Source organism: Octopus bimaculoides, chromosome 20 (assembly GCF_046866305.1).
Source record: "Octopus bimaculoides isolate indiv1 chromosome 20, ASM4686630v1, whole genome shotgun sequence".
In the NCBI taxonomy this organism is placed as follows: Eukaryota; Metazoa; Mollusca; class Cephalopoda; order Octopoda; family Octopodidae; genus Octopus; species Octopus bimaculoides.
The window spans coordinates 18,403,285-18,422,779 of record NC_142947.1 but is presented as its reverse complement, the minus strand read 5'-3'; the positions used below and the strand labels follow the sequence as shown (position 1 = coordinate 18,422,779).

General features: G+C 31.9%; 1 protein-coding gene across 2 annotated transcripts in view; it reads right to left on the bottom strand.

Moving 5' to 3' along the window:
- Nucleotides 1–9,297: 9,297 nt before the first annotated feature.
- Nucleotides 9,298–19,495, bottom strand: part of LOC106878368 (maestro heat-like repeat-containing protein family member 1) — a 97,173-nt gene continuing 86,975 nt past the window's right edge. For both annotated transcript variants that reach the window (XM_089338162.1, XM_089338164.1), the window contains one exon: nucleotides 9,298–9,613. In XM_089338162.1, the coding sequence (XP_089194288.1) occupies nucleotides 9,531–9,613 (83 nt within the window). In that variant the 3' untranslated portion in view covers nucleotides 9,298–9,530. The remainder of the gene's footprint in view (nucleotides 9,614–19,495) is intronic.

Genomic DNA, 19,495 nt, shown 5'->3' with positions numbered 1-19,495 from the left:
GACTGGTACAGTCTCATTAAATTTTGGGATCGATCCAGTACCGGACAAGGATTCTGGATTATTTTTCTAATTTTTTTTTTACTTTACATGTATATGTAGTTTCACATAATTCTCTTGTACACGCACACATATACCCACACATTTTCAGTGTTGAACATTACCATCCCATTTCCATTGTACACACACACACACATGCAAACATACCTCTCTTTTACACACACTTATACTCACACTTCAAACCGTTTATCATTTTTTTCACTCCTTCCTTCGTTATTCATACGATGCTTTTTTTGCCACTTCGTTTCATCTTTCTCATTGTCATTACTTTCCCTCACTCCCTCTCAGTTGTTAGCTCCTGTTACCTAAGTGACCAAGTCAGTAGCAGGGGTGGGTGCACTGAAAATGTAGTTGCTAGAATAAGAATAGCCTGGGCAAAGTTCAGAGAGCTCTTACCTGTGCTGGTGACAAAGGGCCTCTCGCTCAGAGTAAAAGGCAGACTGTATGATGCCTGTTTATGAACTGCCATGCTCCATGGCAGTGAAACGTAGGCCATGACTGCTGAGGACATGTGTAAGCTTGCAAGGAATGAAGCCAGTATGCTCCGATGAATGTGTAATATCAGTGTGCATACTCGACAGAGTGTAAGTACCTTGAGAGAAAAGTTGGACCTAAGAAGCATCAGATATGGTGTGCAAGAGAGACAACTGCGCTGGTATGCTCATGTGATGAGAATGGATGAGGATAGCTGTGTGAAAAAGTGCCACACCCTAGCGGTTGAAGGAACCTGTGGAAGAGGTAGATCCAGGAAGACCTGGGATCAGCTGGTGCAGCACGACCTTTGAAAATTAGGCCTCACTGAGGTAATGACTAGTGACCGAGATCTTTGGAAATATGCTGTGCTTGAGAAGACCCAGCAAGCCAAGTGAGACCATAGCCCATGGCCTATACCAGAAGTGTAACCACTTATGCGTACCTTTCCTTCATTAGACACTAAACTTTGCTTGCAAAGACCTGTTGAGGCAAGTGAAATCGAAATCAAATTCGATGACTGGCATCCGTGCTAGTGGAACGCTAAGAGCACCATCTGAGCGTGAGTGTTGCCAGAGCAGCTGACTGGCTTCTGTGCAGGTGACACAAAAAACACCACTCAAGCGTGATCATTACCAGCATCGCCTTACTGGCACTTGTGCCGGTGGTACGGGAAAAAATATTTGAGTGAGGTCATTGCCAGTGCCACTGGACTGGTTCCTATGCAGGTGGCACGTAAAAAACACCATTTGAGCATGGCCGTTGCCAGTACTGCCTGACTGGCCCTTGTGCTGGTGGCACATAAAAGCACCCACTACACTCTCAGAGTGGTTGGCGTTAGGAAGGGCATTCAGCTGTAGAAACTCAGCCAGATCAGATTGGAGCCTGGTGCAGCCATCTGGTTCGCCAGTCCTCAGTCAAATCGTCCAACCCATGCCAGCATGGAAAGTGGACGTTAAACGATGATGATGATAATGATGATGATGATCATCATCATCATCATTATCATATAGGGTGTTGCACTCGTGATCTAGCGATTGTGATTTCAGTTCCTAGACTGAGTGGTGTGCTGTGTTCTAGAAGAAAACACTTCATCTCACATTGCTCTACAATCACTTCGAGACCTGATGTGTGGTACACAGTGCGCCTGTTCAGACAACGTCAATTGGATAGAGAGAGTGAGCTAATGTGCAGCGTGAACAGTTGATCACTATAAGCACATCATTTGTGCAGGTTGTTTGGCAAAAGTGGAACACTCATATGTCATCCTCGATGGGAGAGTCCATTATCATTATTATTATTTATTATCCATTTATCCAATTAACTTCTGATTTATCCATGCCATGTCTCAGATCCATCCTGCAGTTTAGAGATGCAACACTTTTCTCAGCACGAGCTGTTCCATGTATTGCTGCCAACTGAATACTTTCTATGAATTTTGGTATTTACAGCTTTTGATGCCAGAATCTTGCTCTCTTTCAGATGATTCCAAGTGCTCTGATCACAATAGGTATAACACTCATTTTTGAGGCCTTCTGGATTTGTTTCACTTTAAATGCTAGGACTTAGTACTTCCTGACTGTCTTGTCCTCTGTCTTCACAATATTCTGGTCTGCAGGTATAGCTACATCAATGAAGGTTCAATCTTTAGACACCTTCCTTAGGAGAGTGATATTTGGTTGGTTATGTTACAGCTTTGTTATTTGTGTATATTGGCATATCCCACATGAGTTTCACCTGATCATTCTGTATTACTGGCAAAGGTTCATGTTCATACCACTTGCTGGAACATTCTAGTCCATACTTCCTGCACTACACTCAGTGTATTTACACTGCCACTTTGTTATGGCACTTTTTTACTCCTTTTGGGCCAGTTTTGAGAATGTACAAATTATATGTCTGTCTCAGATGGTTTTTCATATAGCCTACATAAAGGTGATACCGCTGTCTTATCAATGCTACACTTGATTGAATTAGTTTGTAAAGCTTGTTCTTGATCAGTAAGAATCTGTCCTCCAGTCTCCTTTAAAAAAACATGTCTTAACCATCTCAGTATGCACAGACATACTTGCAAATTACTACATTTGAATGTAAAAACTCTTGTTGCACATTAACATGTACACACATATGCACACACAAACACATACACACACACTCTCTGCTATACTGTAAAGATGAAATGTCTTGTTATACATAGATGCATACACACACGCACATACACAAAGACACACACATACACACATGCACACTCACACACATACAGATACATATGCACATACACACTCTACTATATTGTAGTAAAGATCGAATGTCATTATACATTGACACACACACACACACACACATGCACACGCCCGCACACACAATACCATATTAAAAAGCAAAGTACAAATTCTTGTTATGCATTAACACATTCACACACACATACCTATAACAATGGAGACAAGTTAAAAAAGTCTTATAAAACACACAAATAGTCATACACAGTACAGACTGAGTTGATAAGCCCAAAAACTGCTGAATAACAAACAATATTTTATCATAAAGTTTTTAAAAAAGTCTTGTCACATACAAAACTCAAACACATTACACTATAGTCTAAAGACCATCATCCACTCTGTCACTGCTACACGTGAGATGAAACTTGTTAGAACCAGTTGGTTGCTGGTTCTGACAAGTTATTTGTTTAGCTGATTGGGGAGGATGGGTTAGTGATTTGTTTGTCCTTGTATGTATTTGTCAGTGTGCATTCATGTATGTAAAAAATACATGGATCTATGCACACACACACACACACACACATATATATATATATATATATGTACACATATATATACATATATATATACATACATATATATACATACATATATATACACACATATATATACATACATATATATATATATATATATATACACACACATATATATATATACATACATACATACATACATATGCATATATATTTAAATATATATATATACATACATATATATTTAAATATATATATATATGTATGTATAAGCACATATACAGTACTGTGTAAAAGTCTTCGGTCACTTTAAGCTATTGTAAATTTCTATTAATTGCCAACTTATAAGTGGTGCAAATTTTGATTTTACACCCCAACAAAAATTCTAGGGGATGCACTTGCAACCCCTGCACCCACTGTTCCAGGGCCCATGGCTAAAACTCATTTTTGTCAGCTGAGTGGATTGGAGAAACGTGGAAAAAAGTGTCTTGCTCAAGGGCACAATGTGCCGCTTCGAGTTGAACCCTCATGACCTTATGATCGTAAACCAAATACTTCTAATGGCTAAGCTACGGGCCTTCTGGCAATAGGTTAATGTAGGGGATAAGAAGACATTACAGAAGATATAAAGGATGAGATAAAGTGATTATTGTGTGATAATAGAAATAAAACTGAATAATTAACAACTGAGAAATTAATTAATATTTCTGAGATAATTCAGTTAATAGAATATGTCGATAATGACATTGGTAAGAAGGCGCTGACATGGCTGTGCAGTAACCCTTGGTCTCACATAGCGGGACAAGGTGCCTCATACCGAAATCCTTCTGAGGGCTGGGATCTGCAGCATTGAGGCCTGCATTCTTCATCATCTTCTCCACGGGGCTGGCCATGTGATTCAGGTGCTGGGTGACTGGCTTCCAAAGATGGTCTTCTTCAGCAAGTTTGAGACTAATGGTAGGCCACATGGATGTCCAAAATTTAATTTCCATGAGCATCTCAAGTGATCTCTCAGTTTATGCGAAGTCCCTCCCAATCTGGAATAGAGTGCTTTGAAACTGAATGCAAGAGACTACATGTAGTAGTCTCCTGCACACAGGTCTGTTTGATCAGAGTTTACCTGGAACTAAACAACAATTCACATTAGTAAGAGGTTGTCTGACTTTTGCACATGCACATGCACATGCACATGACTCCTGAAACTCAATTGCTTTTCATTAAAAAATACACATTAAGCTCAACAACATTCACTTCTTCAATATACATATCAATATATGCTATGAAGAAAATAAAAAGTTTAAAATATATATTGTTTTATTAATTTATTAATTCTAAATTAAAATTATGTATATATATATATATATATATTTATATTTTTTTTTGTTGTTGATTTGAAATACTAAAGTTACCTTTTGGTTTTGTACAAAATAATATTTCTCTGAATTAGACATAAAACATAATAATATGGATAACCATATAATAATAATAATAATAATAATAATAACAATAATAATAATAATAATAATAATAATAATGAATTTATGATAATTTCTAGAATTGGCATAAGGTCACAAATTTTTGGAGGAAAGAGCAGTGTATTAAATCTACCCAGGTACTTAACCGGGACTTATTGTGTTGGTCCCACCAAGAGGAATGAAAAGTAAAGTTAATTTTGGTGGGGTTTGAACTGAAGACAAAGAAAATAAATAAATCAACAACATAACTAAATATCGCAAGATACTTAGTCTGGCATTCTACCATTTTTGCTCCTTCACTGCAATAATAATATTAATAATAATAATAATAATGATAATTTTTATTATTTCTAATTCTGGCACAAGGCCAAAAATTTGGAGGTGACGGGAAAGTTGGCTACATCGACTCCAGCACTAACTGGTACTTATTTTATCAAGCCTGAAAGGATGAAAGAAAACGTTAACCATGATGGAATTTGAACTCAGAACTTGAGGGTTGGTAGAAATGCCACTAAGCATTTTATCCGATGCAGTAACAATTCTGCTAGGCTGTTGCCTTAATAATAATAATAATAATAATAATAATAATAATAATAATAATAATAACAATAATAAATGATAAAGAAAAGGTGAAGGCATTTGAATCAAACACCAAAAAATTTGACATTAATAAAAAAAAAAAAAGAAAGAAATACTAGTGGATATTGAACATCATGGAAATTGAAGCAAACAGATAGGGTGGGGATATAGAAAGGAAGAGATTAAAAAAGACCAAGAAACATAAGAGCAATGCAAACTTGGTCTTTCATAGGTAGTAAGGAACTCACCAACACTTTAAGAATAGCAAGTGACTAGAAAATCCCTCTTGGGATTGATAAGGTCCCCAATTTCTGGCAGTACCAATTGGTAAATAGTAGAAGCATTTAATGAACTGATATGCAAATAAGAATCAATACCTGATTGGTAGCTAGTGGGAAAAACAACACTGATTCCCCGAAGCAAAAATACCAGAAATCCTCAAAATTATACATCTTCAACTTGCCTTCCAACAACTCACACGCACTTGTATTTTATATTCATCCTATAGAATAGGCTGGTTCCTCACTTGGAGAACAATAAGAAAATATTAGCAGAGGAACAGAAAGGATGCTGGAAGGAAATGCATGGGCTATAAAGAGAACTGAGATATGGAAGACTGCAAAAAGAGGAAAACAAACCTTAGTATAACATCGGTTGATTTGAAAGTAGTTGAGAGTATATTACATTCTTGAGTTCTGAAGACATACTACATAAATAGACAACATCAGCTATGCCATGTCAAAATAGAAAACAACAATAAATATCACTACAAAGTAGAGAGAAGATATTTAAAACCAGCCCTTTATTCATAAGGGAGACTTAATTATCTCCTCGACTCTTTTACTTAGCTTTGATTTCATTAACAAATTTGTTGAAAAAAAAAACAAAGAAAAAACAACAACCAACATTAATATATGGGCTATGAATAAATTACAGTTAGAAAATTATGAAAAATTGATCATAACTTCAGCCAGGTCATAAAATTGAGTATGGGATTAAAGAAAAGTGTCAAAGCTAGTATAAGAAAAGGTAATTAATCTAAAACAAAGAACATAAAATTAGATACCGACACCAAAATTAGAGTATTAGGCCAGAATCACTCACACAAATACTTGGAAGATGGAATTAGTAAAATACAAATGAAAAAGAATATTATAAAACAAAAGTCTAACTAATATTAAAAACTGAGACAAAGAAAAAAACCTAATCCCAGACTAACAGAAAATATTAAAAAAACAATCAAAATGGAATCCTGAAATATATGTTAGAAAAAAAATAGAGAGAAACCACTACATGGCCAATACCCTGCATAGCTCAACAGAGAAAGTAAGCCAGAGCAAAAGCCAACAATAGTACAAAAACTCTGGGTTGAAAGTAGGAAAAGAAGGCCTGATTTTAGCTGCACAGGACCAATGCCTAGCCATAGACAACTACAAAAATAGTGAAAGATGTTTATGTCATATGCTGACTATGCAATCAATGTAATAAAACAATTGGCCACATCCCCAGCTGCTCAGTCCTTCCTAAGTCCAAATATATTCACATGAATGATTTGAGTGGGCAGGTATGTTCACTGGACAATATGCCAACACTTTAGCATGCAAACATAGTCCAAATACATTACATGACACTGACCTGACTACAATCATCTAGGACATGCCTGTCCAGACTGAAAACACCAAGGCAAACTGTCAAGATATAATAATCAAAGACTGGAGCAAACATGTCTACTCTAAAAGACACCTTGATCTCTTGTCACAAAAAAACATTGCCTGGAAAGAGGTGAAGAATAGGACAAGTTATAAAGTCCTTGAAACTGAAATAAATAGAATGTGGGTTATGAAAGTAAAAATAGTAGCAATAATAATTCAAGCATAGTGTAATGTAAAAGAAATATGCACAAAAATACATAAACCATATCAGGGCTTACCAAAGCTACACATGGTCCAAAAGATAGTCTTGTTAGATACAGTCAACATTCTATGTAAGATACTTTCAATTCAATGACACAACACAAACAGTAGAAGATCTGCATCAAAAAAATACCCTTTCTAATAACCACCCAATAAAATAACACACATAGTACACAACCACTAAGATACAACACACACATTATACAGTAACCAGCCAATAAGATAATGAAACACAAACTCTTATACTATTGATATCTGATATAACTACTCATGAATGTCACATTTTACAGTGTTTCTCCATTATTATAACACAATACATATTACACATACAAAACATGACTATCATCTAACAATATAACTTATAACACTGATTACACAGCATAAAGTAATACCTCACTTTACGAGACCGCGGGCTTACGAGTTTTTGCTTTATGAGTGTTTTTCAGGAACGAATTAAACACAAACATCATCCAACAGGAAAACAGTTCACATTACAATACAAGCAGGCATGACCATGTGGTTAAGAAGCTTACTTCCTAACCAATTGATCTTGGGTTCAGTCTTACTGTGTTGCACCTTAGACAGGCACCTTTTGCTGTAGCTCCAGGCCAAACAAAACCTTGTGGTTGGATATATATATAGATGCAGGCGTGGCTGTATGGGAAGAGACTTGCTTCCCAATCACATGGTTCTGGGTTCAGTCCTACTGTGTGGCATCTTGAGTAAGTATCCTCTACTATAGCTTCAGGCTGACCAAAGCCTTGTGAGTGGATTTGGTAGATGGAAACTGAAAGAAGTCCAACGTGTGTGTGTGTGTGTGTTTGTGTATCTTTGTGTCTATGTTTGACCCTCACCACTAATTGACAACCAGTGTTGGTGTGTTTACATCCAGCTGTAGAAAGTTTGCCTCAACAAATTCTGCCTGATCCATGCAAATATAGAAAAGTGGCCGCTAAAACAGCAATGAAGATGATGATGATGATGATGATGATTACACATACTCTAGACAACATATGGAACATTAAAATAATTCCCGAAACAACAAAATAAATGCCATGACAAAGCGAAATTGATCTAGATATAAACACAATTCTACATTCCTAAAAGACCAAACAACACCCATTTCAGGAATGCTAAGACACATAAGGGGTGTAGTGAAGGCTGGTGGGAAACAGTTCAAAACATGATGACAATAACTGCTCCTAACATAGGTACAGGGCCAGAAATTTTGGGGAGGGATTAGTCAATTGCATCAACTCCAGTACTTGACTAGCACTTTATTTTATCATTCTCAGGATAAAAGGCAAAGTTCACCACTTTGAGATTTGAACTCAAATATGTTATGAGCCAGAGCAAATACCGCAAGGCATTTTCTCTGATGCTTTAACAATTTTGTCAATATTTAAAACAATAAAATTTTATAATCTCGTTTTATTTTAAAAAACAAACAAAAAACAAATAATAATAATAATAATAATAATAATAATAATAATAATAATAATAATAATTTTTTCATTATAAGTACAAGGCCCGACATTTTGGAGGAAGGGGGTGGGGGGGTCGATGTAATCGACCCCAGTATTCAACTGATACTTATTTTATCGACCCAGAAAGGATGAAAGGCAAAGGGGACCTCGGCAGAATTTGAACTTTTTAATCCTGAATTTAAATACTGCTGAGGTCAACTTTGCCTCTCATCCTTCCAGGGTTGATAAAATAAGTACCAGTTGGATAATAGGGGAGTCGATGTAATCAACTAGTATCCTCTCCTAAAACTGCTGACATTGTGCCAAAATTTGAAAACAATAATAATAATAATAATTTCTAATTTAGACACAAAGACAGCAATTTTAAGTGGAGAAGTTTAGATGACTATATCGAACCCAGTATTTAACTGGTACTTTATATTATTAACCCCATAAGGATGAAAGGCAAAGTTGACCTCAGTGGGGTTTGAAATCAGAACTTTAAAAAACTGGAACAAATAATGCAAGGCATTTTTTTCTGACACTAACAATTTTGCTAATAATAATAATAACAATGAAAATTATTATACAATCTCATTTCATTTGGTTAAAAAATAAAATCGAAAATATAACAATAATAATAGCAATAACAAAAACAACAATTATAACAATAAAAACAAAATTTAACGACAACAACAATTTGTTTCTGCTCCTTCTTCTTCCTCCTCCTTTTCCTTCATCTTCCTCTTCTTTTTCCTCTTCCTGTTTTTCTTCTTCTGCAGCAAGAGTTGGTTTATTTCAGAAAAAGTTACCATTAATAGTTATAAAGAAGGCTCATCGCCTCGGCTGCTTTACCTCTCACTTGTGGAGATGGGTCTTTTAGAAGGTCAATTAATGCTGTGGAAAATAAAAAAAAATTAAATTAAAAAAATATATATATGCATATACATTTTATATATAATATATGATACAATGTGAAGATGCATGGCTTAGTGGTTAGGCGCATTTGGCTCACAATCTTAAGGTCATGAGTTCAATTCCCAGCAGTGCGCTGTGTCCTTGCTCAAGAATACAATGCACTGCCACTCTGGAAATTGAAACCACAATCTTGTGATTGTGAGTGCAACACACAAAACATGAGGCCACAAGCATTTACAATATAATATAATATGATATCATGTAATATAATATAATATGATATAATATAATATGATATAATATATCGGCACTCTGTCAGTTATGATGATGAGGGTTCTGGTTGATCTGATCAATGAAACAGCCTGCTTGTGAAATTAATGAGCAAGTTGCTGAACACTCCTCAGACATGTAAACCCTTCAACTCCATTTGTAAGGGTATAAGGAAGTTCTCAACCCACACCTCCATTTTTTGAGAAACAGAGTTATGTCACAGCCATCACACTCTCATAAGTAACTTGCTCTGGCAAGGAAGTACTCGCTTTTGTAACATATCTCTTCCATACTTTTCTCTATTGCCTGGACTATCAAAAGAGGAGTTGTTGGTTGTGGTGCTTTAGTTATTGCCACTTAAGTTTGCACTTCTGTGATATTTTACTTTTGTGGCTTCTCAAATTGTACGTAACACTGTTTATAACGGTGTTTGTTAAACTTTTTTCTTCCTTCTTCATTTTTTTGCTCAATCTGTTTGTTATGTGTTTGAAATTATTTTGGTAAAAAATATATCTATTGTCGTCTCCCCTCTGCAGCTAGCACCTTCTTCTGCTCGTTAATCTTTTCTACTCTTGGCACAAAGCCCTAAATTTTGGGGGGAGGGGGCCAGTTGATTAGATCAACCTCGGTATGCATCTGGTACTTAATTTATCAACCCCAAAAGGATGAAAGGCAAAGTAAGACCTCGGCAGAATTTGGGGATGAGGGTGGTAGATCCCTCCATCTATAATAACTTCACAGTGAAACCACTCCTTGGTGGTGCTTTATCACATTGGGATGCAACACAGGTGAAGATGTTTCTCTGCTGACAGATGAAATACCACGAAGCATTTCACCTAGAATGCTAACGAATTTGCCAGCTTGCAAGTCACAGTTAAACCAGTGATGCCAAAACAGCTGTGCCAAAATGCCTCATATGTTCAGCACCCACACACACAAACACAATTCATAGGCAGTGTCACTACTAGGCACTGCACATATATTAAATAGAATACCCCAAGACTATACATATTATGTAGAGTAACCCCAAGACACACACACACACACACACAGAGAATAACTCTGCTTAGTACTGCACATATTTACATAAGTACTTTCAATACAATGGAAAAACATAACACAAAACAACAATAAAATTATCAGATCTAGGCAAACCTGAAAATAAAAATACAAAAAACATAAAAAGAACAAACAAAATATAAAAGAAAAAAAACAGCAATAAAACTGTGTTTCAATTCAATAGAGACAACAGTTTAAGAAAGTGTGTCTTGTTTAAGGATGTGATCTACCAACATCCCATATAGTGACACTAATCCAATAAGCTGTCCACTCAAATGTTGTTTTTGATGTCAAGGTCCTGTTGTCTGCACTTTACATGAACTGTGGCAATATTTTTAGCTGAAAAGCAAGCAATATTTCAGCCAAGACAAGCAAACATTTGTAAAACATGCAGTTAGTAAGATCTCAGGCAAATTTTGAAGTGAGGGCAACATGTTAAGTCTTTATATTTGCAGACAGTTACAACCTTTCTTGGGTCTATTATTTTCATTACTGTAGTGTGGGGTACTAATATAGATGGTGTTGTAGGTTTTTAGCTCTGGGTTACCTCTGATTGAATACACCTATGATTACAGACATTCCAACCAAGACCACCCTGGTCATTCTCACAGGTATTGCATATCTAAGATCACATCACACAATCCAATGTGCCCACTACTTTTCATGAAAATAAGGTGTGGAGTGAAGGAGAAAGCGAAGAGAGAGAGAGGGGGAGAGAGAGAGAAGAGAATCGGCTTCTATTTCTACCTGAGTCACCGTGTAGAGTCTCTTTTGTGTGTGTGTGTGTGTGTGTTGGGGGTGGGGGAGCCAGATAGTCCTTAGTAGTTGAATGATATGAGGAAGACATCAGTCTTCTTTTTCCTTGATAACCTAATTAGTATGTAACAACATACATAAAATAGTTTTATGGGGCCCACTACAATATGCCTGTCATCACTGCCTTTATCTTTCTTAGTAATTTTACTTAAATATATAAACAACATCAAAATTATTCAGAATTATATTACAACTATGACACACAATAGATACATATGTAACAGACAAACAAAAATCACATTTTAGTCTCTAGTCTATTGGTCATGTGATATGTCAGCTGCTCTTGCCATTTAGTCATGTGATATAGTATGTCTTCTGCTCAGTGTCCTTTCTGTCCTCTCCCTTTCTTTCTTTAGTTATATGAATTATGCAATTTATCATGGAGGCAGAGTTGACAATTATGAACTGCAGGCGTATACAGTGGGCCCCGTTGAGGATGCTTCATCTGATGTTGGGTAAATGCTTCCTTGGTTTCAGAGTCTCAAGGTGAAGTGAGATGGAGAGTTGGAGTTTTCCTTGTCCTTGCACCTGAAGGTGTACATATGTTATGTGAATTTTCCCTTGGAAACACAAACATTGGCTATCAGGTCATATGGCCATATCGTTTCTCATGAGGCCATTGGATGGAGTGAGGTTAGTTCTGTAGACCACATTGTTTGAATGCAAGGATTTCAGGATTTCCCTAGTGAATAGCTAGTGGAAATTCAGCTATAAAGGGCTGGGGAATGGGATGGAATTGTGTGGGTGTCTATTTTCTTTTGGTGTAGCTAACCTTAATATTATGGGCATTAAAGATGTTATCATACCAATGGGTCCTTGGGAAAGGTTGTTTAACTGGAGATAGGAAGTTTCTAGTTATGTTTGTAGAGACGTCTATGAACAGAGTATAGAACCTGATTATTTTTCTTTTTCTTCAAGTTTGGGGATGAGGGTAGTAGATCCCTCCATCTACAATAACTTCACAGTGAAACCACTCCTTGCTGGAGACTTATGACATTGGGATGCAACACAGGTGAAGATAAACTAGGGATTCTTTTGCCAATGCATACAACTTGACCTCTGATTGGAACTGGGAATGTTACTGCTGTTGGCTTCTTGTTCTGCTGGTACTACTGCCAACATGTATGAATGAATAAAGAAACAAATGACAAGTAATAAACTTGTCTATAATGTGATTATTTCCCTTCTGTATGCTTCTAATTCAATCTATCAGTGCTAATACCCAGCTCTACACGAATTTCACTCAGGCATGACATCCCACACAATAACCTACTTAAACAGAGGCAGACATCCATATAATGTTGCTAATACACTGATATGTATACTGATAACCTCAAAACTAGCTACTTCACTAGGTGCAGCAGTGGGCACATATTTCATTCCTTAAGTTGTCAAATCCAAAAGACTTTCAATAAACTGGTACCAACAGATAGTCCCCTGCACCAAGTGGAAACAAAATATCAATTATCTATTGTCAGTTACACTTTCTCTCTCTCTCTCTCTCTCTCTCTCTCTCTCACATACACACACTTTTTTTACTTCAGTCTTAGTTATACTTGCACATATCTACAGGTGTATATGTGTGTGTGTGTGTGTGTGTGTATATATATATTAAATAATCATTTAATTAATTGGTAATAAAACTGAAATACAACCAGTATATGTGTGTTTTCACTGGCAAAATGACACTCTGCAATATCTATTTTCAATACAAGATTCATATCAAGAACTTACAAAACAAACACCAAAACAAAATATACAAACACCAAAACAAAATATACAAACACCAAAACAAAATATACAAACACCAAAACAAAATATACAAACACATAAACATGAATATACAGACACAGATACGCACATACATACATACACACAGATACGCACATACATACAAATACACACACATACATTTAGATATACACACATATTTACATACATACATACATTTAGATATACACACATATTTACATACATACATACATTTAGATATACACACATATTTACATACATACATACATTTAGATATACACACATATTTACATACATACATACATTTAGATATACACACATATTTACATACATACATACATTTAGATATACACACATATTTACATACATACATACATTTAGATATACACACATATTTACATACATACATTTAGATATACACATATTTACATACATACATACATACATTTAGATATACACACATATTTACATACATACATTTAGATATACACACATATTTACATACATACATACATTTAGATATACACACATATTTACATACATACATACATTTAGATATACACACATATTTACATACATACATACATTTAGATATACACACATATTTACATACATACATACATTTAGATATACACACATATTTACATACATACATACATTTAGATATACACACATATTTACATACATACATACATTTAGATATACACACATATTTACATACATACATACATTTAGATATACACACATATTTACATACATACATACATTTAGATATACACACATATTTACATACATACATACATTTAGATATACACACATATTTACATACATACATACATTTAGATATACACACATATTTACATACATACATACATTTAGATATACACACATATTTACATACATACATACATTTAGATATACACACATATTTACATACATACATACATTTAGATATACACACATATTTACATACATACATACATTTAGATATACACACATATTTACATACATACATACATTTAGATATACACACATATTTACATACATACATACATTTAGATATACACACATATTTACATACATACATTTAGATATACACACATATTTACATACATACATTTAGATATACACACATATTTACATACATACATTTAGATATACACACATATTTACATACATACATTTAGATATACACACATATTTACATACATACATTTAGATATACACACATATTTACATACATACATTTAGATATACACACATATTTACATACATACATTTAGATATACACACATATTTACATACATACATTTAGATATACACACATATTTACATACATACATTTAGATATACACACATATTTACATACATACATTTAGATATACACACATATTTACATACATACATTTAGATATACACACATATTTACATACATACATTTAGATATACACACATATTTACATACATACATTTAGATATACACACATATTTACATACATACATTTAGATATACACACATATTTACATACATACATTTAGATATACACACATATTTACATACATACATTTAGATATACACACATATTAACATACATACATTTAGATATACACACATATTAACATACATACATTTAGATATACACAGATATTTACATACATACATTTAGATATACACAGATATTTACATACATACATTTAGATATACACACATATTTACATACATACATTTAGATATACACACATATTTACATACATACATTTAGATATTCACACATATTTACATACATACATTTAGATATACACACATTTACATACATACATTTAGATATACACACATATTTACATACATACATTTAGATATACACACATATTTACATACATACATTTAGATATACACACATATTTACATACATACATTTAGATATACACACGTATTTACATACATACATTTAGATATACACACGTATTTACATACATATATTTAGATATACACACATATTTACATACATACATTTAGATATACACACATATTTACATACATACATTTAGATATAGACACATATTTACATACATACATTTAGATATACACACATATTTACATACATACATTTAGATATACACACATATTTACATACATACATTTAGATATTCAAACATATTTACATACATACATTTAGATATACACACATATTTACATACATACATTTAGATATACACACATATTTACATACATACATTTAGATATACACATATTTACATACATACATTTAGATATACACACATATTTACATACATACATTTAGATATACACACATATTTACATACATACATTTAGATATACACACATATTTACATACATACATTTAGATATACACACATATTTACATACATACATTTAGATATACACACATATTTACATACATACATTTAGATATACACACATATTTACATACATATATTTAGATATACACACATATTTACATACATATATTTAGATATACACACATATTTACATACATATATTTAGATATACACACATATTTACATACATATATTTAGATATACACACATATTTACATACATACATTTAGATATACATACATATTTACATACATATATTTAGATATACACACATATTTACATACATACATTTAGATATACACACATATTTACATACATACATTTAGATATACACACATATTTACATACATATATTTAGATATACACACATATTTACATACATACATTTAGATATACACACATATTTACATACATACATTTAGATATACACACATTTACATACATACATTTAGATATACACACATATTTACATACATACATTTAGATATACACACATATTTACATACATATATTTAGATATACACACATATTTACATACATCTATTTAGATATACACACATATTTACATACATACATTTAGATATACACACATATTTACATACATACATTTAGATATACACACATATTTACATACATATATTTAGATATACACACATATTTACATACATACATTTAGATATACACACATATTTACATACATACATTTAGATATACACACATATTTACATACATACATTTAGATATACATACATATTTACATACATATATTTAGATATACACACATATTTACATACATATATTTAGATATACACATATTTACATACATACATTTAGATATACACACATATTTACATACATACATTTAGATATACACACATATTTACATACATACATTTAGATATACATACATATTTACATACATATATTTAGATATACACACATATTTACATACATATATTTAGATATACACATATTTACATACATATATTTAGATATACACACATATTTACATACATACATTTAGATATACACACATATTTACATACATACATTTAGATATACACACATATTTACATACATACATTTAGATATACACACATATTTACATACATACATTTAGATATACACACATATTTACATACATACATTTAGATATTCACACATATTTACATACATACATTTAGATATACACACATATTTACATACATACATTTAGATATACACACATATTTACATACATTTAGATATACACACATATTTACATACATACATTTAGATATACACACATATTTACACATGTTTAGATATACACACATATTTACATATATTTAGATATACACACATATTTACATACATACATTTAGATATACACACATATTTACATACATACATTTAGATATACACACATATTAACATACATACATTTAGATATACACACATATTAACATACATACATTTAGATATACACAGATATTTACATACATACATTTAGATGTACACACATATTTACATACATACATTTAGATATACACACATATTTACATACATACATTTAGATATTCACACATATTTACATACATACATTTAGATATACACACATTTACATACATACATTTAGATATACACACATATTTACATACATACATTTAGATATACACATATTTACATACATACATTTAGATATACACACATATTTACATACATATATTTAGATATACACACATATTTACATACATATATTTAGATATACACACATATTTACATACATACATTTAGATATACACACATATTTACATACATACATTTAGATATACACACATATTTACATACATACATTTAGATATACACACATATTTACATACATACATTTAGATATACACACATATTTACATACATACATTTAGATATTCACACATATTTACATACATACATTTAGATATACACACATATTTACATACATACATTTAGATATACACACATATTTACATACATACATTTAGATATACACACATATTTACATACATACATTTAGATATACACACATATTTACATACATACATTTAGATATACACACATATTTACATACATACATTTAGATATACACACATATTTACATACATACATTTAGATATACACACATATTTACATACATATATTTAGATATACACACATATTTACATACATATATTTAGATATACACACATATTTACATACATATATTTAGATATACACACATATTTACATACATACATTTAGATATACACACATATTTACATACATATATTTAGATATACACACATATTTACATACATACATTTACATACATACATTTAGATATACATACATATTTACATACATATATTTAGATATACACACATATTTACATACATCTATTTAGATATACACACATATTTACATACATACATTTAGATATACACACATATTTACATACATACATTTAGATATACACACATATTTACATACATACATTTAGATATACACACATATTTACATACATATATTTAGATATACACACATATTTACATACATACATTTAGATATACACACATATTTACATACATATATTTAGATATACACACATATTTACATACATACATTTACATACATACATTTAGATATACATACATATTTACATACATATATTTAGATATACACACATATTTACATACATATATTTAGATATACACATATTTACATACATATATTTAGATATACACACATATTTACATACATACATTTAGATATACACACATATTTACATACATACATTTAGATGTACACACATATTTACATACATACATTTAGATATACACACATATTTACATACATACATTTAGATATACACACATATTTACATACATACATTTAGATATACACACATATTTACATACATACATTTAGATATTCACACATATTTACATACATACATTTAGATATACACACATATTTACATATATTTAGATATACACACATATTTACATACATACATTTAGATATACACACATATTTACATACATTTAGATATACACACATATTTACATACATACATTTAGATATACACACATATTTACATATGTTTAGATATACACACATATTTACATATATTTAGATATACACACATATTTACATACATACATTTAGATATACACACATATTTACATACATACATTTAGATATACACACATTTACATACATATATTTAGGTATACACACATTTACATACATATATTTAGGTATACACACATATTTACATACATATATTTAGGTATACACACATATTTACATATATTTAGATATACACACATATTTACATACATACATTTAGATATACACACATATTTACATACATATATTTAGATATACACACATATTTACATACATATATTTAGATATACACACATATTTACATACATATATAGTCATGTGTATTGGATTGACAAAGCATATGTGGAAATAGCAGTTAGTCATTATTGATAAGTGATTTGCTTAGTCATTGGTGATGACAAGTTAGTGGGTTGGTGACAACAGATCCTGTTAGTCATTGGTGACAATAACAAACTGAATCTTCAACACACATCAGGC